General features: G+C 49.1%; 1 protein-coding gene across 2 annotated transcripts in view; it reads left to right on the top strand.

Moving 5' to 3' along the window:
* The first annotated feature begins 950 nt into the window (after positions 1–950).
* Morn3 (MORN repeat containing 3) overlaps positions 951–4,360 on the top strand; it is a 10,150-nt gene continuing 6,740 nt past the window's right edge. Inside the window, exons 1-2 of one of the 2 annotated variants that reach the window (XM_021163251.2) lie at positions 1,273–1,335; positions 3,631–3,685. In XM_021163251.2, the coding sequence (XP_021018910.1) occupies positions 3,679–3,685 (7 nt within the window). In that variant the 5' untranslated portion in view covers positions 1,273–1,335; positions 3,631–3,678. Of the gene's footprint in view, positions 1,336–3,630; positions 3,686–4,360 lie in introns of both variants that reach the window. The other variant, XM_021163250.1, reaches the window with a different exon arrangement.

Below are 4,360 nucleotides of genomic sequence, written 5' to 3'. Positions count from 1 at the left end.
GAGTGCTGGGATTAAAGGCCTGTGCCAGTAGTCCCCTCTGTGGGAACAGAGGCTGTAAAACTTGCACAGGTAGCAGGCACAGTGTCCAACCTGAAGCACACAGTTTGTGAGGCTGACCCCGTGGGTGGATGCTAAGATACCATGACCTCTTAGAACTGGCTTCAACCTGAGGATATTTTGATTGGCAGCACCTGTGTGTGTGTGCTGCCGGTGCAAGGTTTAATGGGAGTGGATTTGTACAGCCTCAGAACCTACGGAGTATGTGGTTGTATTGTTGAGGGAGATTGCGGTCCCCAGGATGTAGATAAGAACGTTTTTATCACCCATGAGCCAGCTGGAAATACATGAACAATTCCCTCTGGAGATTCTGGGGACCTGAGGAAAACAGGTCAGGGCTCCCAGACATGGGGAGGAGCCCCTGGGCCACCCACTGTTTCCCTCTAGAGTCTAGGGCTCTACCAGATAAGAGTCGTAGGGCTCAGACGTGGAAGGATGACCAGTGAGCCGAGGGCTGTCCAACTGTTTGTTTTGAGACAAGGTCTCACTGTATAGCTAGACTTGCGGTCTGGGACAGTTAGTCACCATGAAATCAGTCTCTGATTTGTGGATCTCCCCTGCTGAAAGGCAACCCCTGAGCTTCATCTGTCCCGTCTACCAGGTACAGGTACATAGGGCAAGGGCTAACAGGGCAGGTGCTGGACCAGGGATGTTTCTGCAGTTTGTACAGACAGCAGCTGTCTGCCTGATACCCTCTGATACCCCTGGAGTGGTCCCAGTACTTGGTACCATCTGATCTTTCTTACTTCGAGTCTCTTCTACCAAAGTCGGTTCTGATTGGTCCTTCAAGTCATTAAGTCATCTGTGAGCATCATTTTTTCCCAGGGGCAGCTTCTCTCCAGTGTCATCACAATCCCTGGGTTCCAAAGGAATTATGCCATCACATCCCTGACAGATGGACCCTAGGAGAATGCAAGGGCAAAGACTATTGTGGGTCAGTCCAGCACAGAGGGATCCCCACTGAGGGCTCTTCACCTGCCCTGGGGACTCAGAACACACATGACCTGCCCTACTGGAACTCAGGCAGGCACCTCCCCAGGAAGTACCAGGATCCCCAGAATACACGGGAGTCACTGAGCCCCTGATGCCCCTACCTCTGCTAGCACCCCTGCAACACCACAGAGGCAGCCAGCATGCCGGTCACTAAGTGTCCAAGGAAAGTAGAGCCGCTGTGGAAAGGGTGGGACCGGAAAGCCCAGAAGAACGGACTGAGACACCAAGTGTTTGCTGTGAACGGCGATCACTACGTGGGCGAATGGAAGGGCAACTTGAAACACGGTAAGCTAAGCGGGAGAGCCTCGAGGGATTAGTGGCCAGGGTGGGGTCAGAGTGGGTGGGCAATGCAAAACAAAACAAAAAGCACTGTACAGAGTCTATTAAGAACATAAGCGATCTTGTTCCCAACCCCACTTAGTGGGTAAATGTTGACCAGGACCGAGACCAGCAGGGGGCTGTGGCTCTGAAGTCCAAGTCAGCTCTGACTTCAGCTGAGCCAGAGTCTAGGGACAAAAAAAAAAAAAAAAAAAAAAAAAAAAAAAAAAAAATGGGGTAGGGATCATCAGAAGCCAGCCCAAAGCTGGGTGGGGTTTTGGGGGTGCTGGGTCGCTCTCTGTCTTCTGACAGGGTAGCAGAGCCTGGGGTTGGTTGAAAAGGTCAACACATTAAGAAAATGACTTGCAGTAGGCGTTGTGGGCTTCAGATGCTGCCCTGATGCTCTGCAGATGGTGGGGGCACAAGGTCTGGGCCTCAAGACACAGGCTGGACCTAACCAACCCCCAGAAGTAACTGAGTGACCATGATTACTCCTGTATGCCTGGACTCAAGTCTTAACCAGCAGGGGGCGAATGGGTTCTGGCCGATACATTGCAAATCACGGTTGTCCATGAGGGATGGGGGTGGGGCGGGGAATGACAGGACTCTATTTAAAAGCTCTAGTCTTGCAATTTCAGACTTTAATCACTTTCTTCTCCTGCCTTCCTGGGTTATCTACACTAGAATCCCTGAGCCTGCATTGTTAAGAATCCCTCATCTGTCGGTTTTCTCCTCTGTTAAGTGGCAACAATGTCTCTTTATAAAGTACACGCAGCAAGATTGCCCAGAGCAAGGGTGCTCGGGGAGACTCTGCAAGGTAGACTAACCATCACATTTCCCAAATGAGGTGACCTGGGAAGAAGTAACTACTGAAGAGGTGGTATTAGGCTATAGAGGGCACCAGAGAGGGGAAGGGAGGGAGTAATGGGAAGACAGGAGCAGGGTGATGTTTGAGCTAGGCAGAAAGGATAAAGATGTGTCCAGGTTGAGGGGCATTTCTTCTTTTTTTTGGGGGGGGGGGTCGAGACAGGGTTTCTCTGTGTAGCCCTGGCTGTCCTGGAACTCACTCTGTAGACCAGGCTGGCCTCGAACTCAGAAATCCGCCTGCAGGCGTTCACCACCACTGCCCGGAAAGGGGCATTTCTTCTAAAATTTAGAGCTTAAGCTGTAGAATTAGAATTGTAACTTGACTGAGGGACAGACTAGAAGTCAGTGTAGCTGAACAAAGAGTAATGGGAGAGAACGTGGGTCAGAATTGGATGTGGTTTTATTAGACCTATAATCCCAGTTACTGGCTCAGGAGTCTGAGGCAGGGAGATCAAGGCTGGGCTATGACCCTATCTCTAGGATCCCCCTCCCCCAAAGCAAGTTGGGGTTGGGGAAGCCAGGTATAATGGTGCATTCCTGTAGTGCCCAAGTGCTTGGAAGACAATATGTAGGGAGATCAGGGGTTCAAGGCCAGCTTCAGCTACACGAGACCTTATCTCAAAACAAAAATAAAATTTAAAAAGAGAGAAAGGAAAGAAAGAAGGAAGGAAGGAAGCGGCCAGCTGCGGTGTCTCATACCTTTAGTTCCAATACTCCAGAGGCAGACGCAGAATGATGTTAGTGAGTTCAAGGCCAGGCTGCTCTACCTGGCAAGTTCCAGTGCAGCTGGGGCTGCATAATGAGACCCTGTCTCAAAAACAAAGCAAAGGGCTGGTGAGATGGTTCAGCAGTTAAGAGCACTGACTGCTCTTCCGAAGGTCATGAGTTCAAATCCCAGCAACCACATGGTGCCTCACAACCATCTGTAATGAGATCTGTTGCTCTCTTCTGGGGTGTCTGAAGACAGCTACAGTGTACTTACATATAATAAATAAATAAATCTTAAAAAAAAAAACAAAGCAAAACACAGAGAGGGGGGGAGAGAGAGAGAGAGAGAGAGAACACTCATGTCTGTAGAGCTAAGTATCTAATAAATATATTGTGCCTCGTGGACCATGGTGAGCCTTGTCTTCTTTAAGATCTATTTTATTTTATGTGCATGAGTGTTTTTGCCTTGATGTGTATGTATGTATGTATGTATGTATATGCAGCATGTGAGAGTCTGGTGCCTATGGAGTTCAGAAGAGGGTGTCAGATCCCTCTGGAACCGGGGTTACAGGTGGTTGTGAGCTGCCATTTGGATGCTGGGGACAGAACTCAGGTCCTCTGCAAAGGCAGCAAGTGCTCTTAACCACTGAGCCACCTCTCCCCAAGCCCTGTCTCTCTTTGTTGCAGGACAAACATGGTTGAAAAGAAGGGGACAGGCTAGCAGCACTGTGCTGGATGAAGGGTGAGTTTGCCCTTGTCAGGGATAGCCTAGATCAAATTTTATCTCCCAGTGTGAATATCTTATTTCACAATATTTCAAATATTATTAGGCAAATGAGATAAGCCTGAGGCCCTACCTGCTCTAGATTTAAAAACCCAAGGGTTGGGCTGGAGAGAGAGTTCAGCAGTTAAGAGCAAGTATTGCTCTCTGGTCTTGATGGTACACACCTTTAATCCCAGTACTCAGGAGGCAGAGGTAGATCTCTGAGCTGGAGGCCAACCTGATTTACATGGCAAGTTTTAGGCTAGTCTGTTGTACACAACGTAGCTGGGCCTCAAAAACAAACAAAAAAAGCTGAGAACCTGAATTCAGTTCCCAGCATCCACATCTAGTGCCTCAGAGTCACAAGGAACTTTGGCTCTGGGGGGTTTGGCGCCCTCTTTTGGCCTCTCTAGGTACTAGAGTCACATGGCATGTTCACAAACACACACACACATAAAAAATGTTTAAAAACGTTCTTTTATAAATAAAATTTAAAATACAAGAGCCAGAGCCGGGCGTGGTGGCGCACGCCTTTAATCCCAGCACTCGGGAGGTAGAGGCAGGCGGATTTCTGAGTTCGAGGCCAGCCTGGTCTACAAAGTGAGTTCCAGGACAGCCAGAGATATACAGAGAAACCCTGTCTCGAAAAACCAA

Source organism: Mus caroli, chromosome 5 (genome assembly GCF_900094665.2).
Source record: "Mus caroli chromosome 5, CAROLI_EIJ_v1.1, whole genome shotgun sequence".
Lineage (NCBI taxonomy): Eukaryota > Metazoa > Chordata > Mammalia > Rodentia > Muridae > Mus > Mus caroli.
The sequence above is the reverse complement of the archived record's forward strand: the minus strand, read 5'-3'. Positions and strand labels throughout refer to the sequence as shown.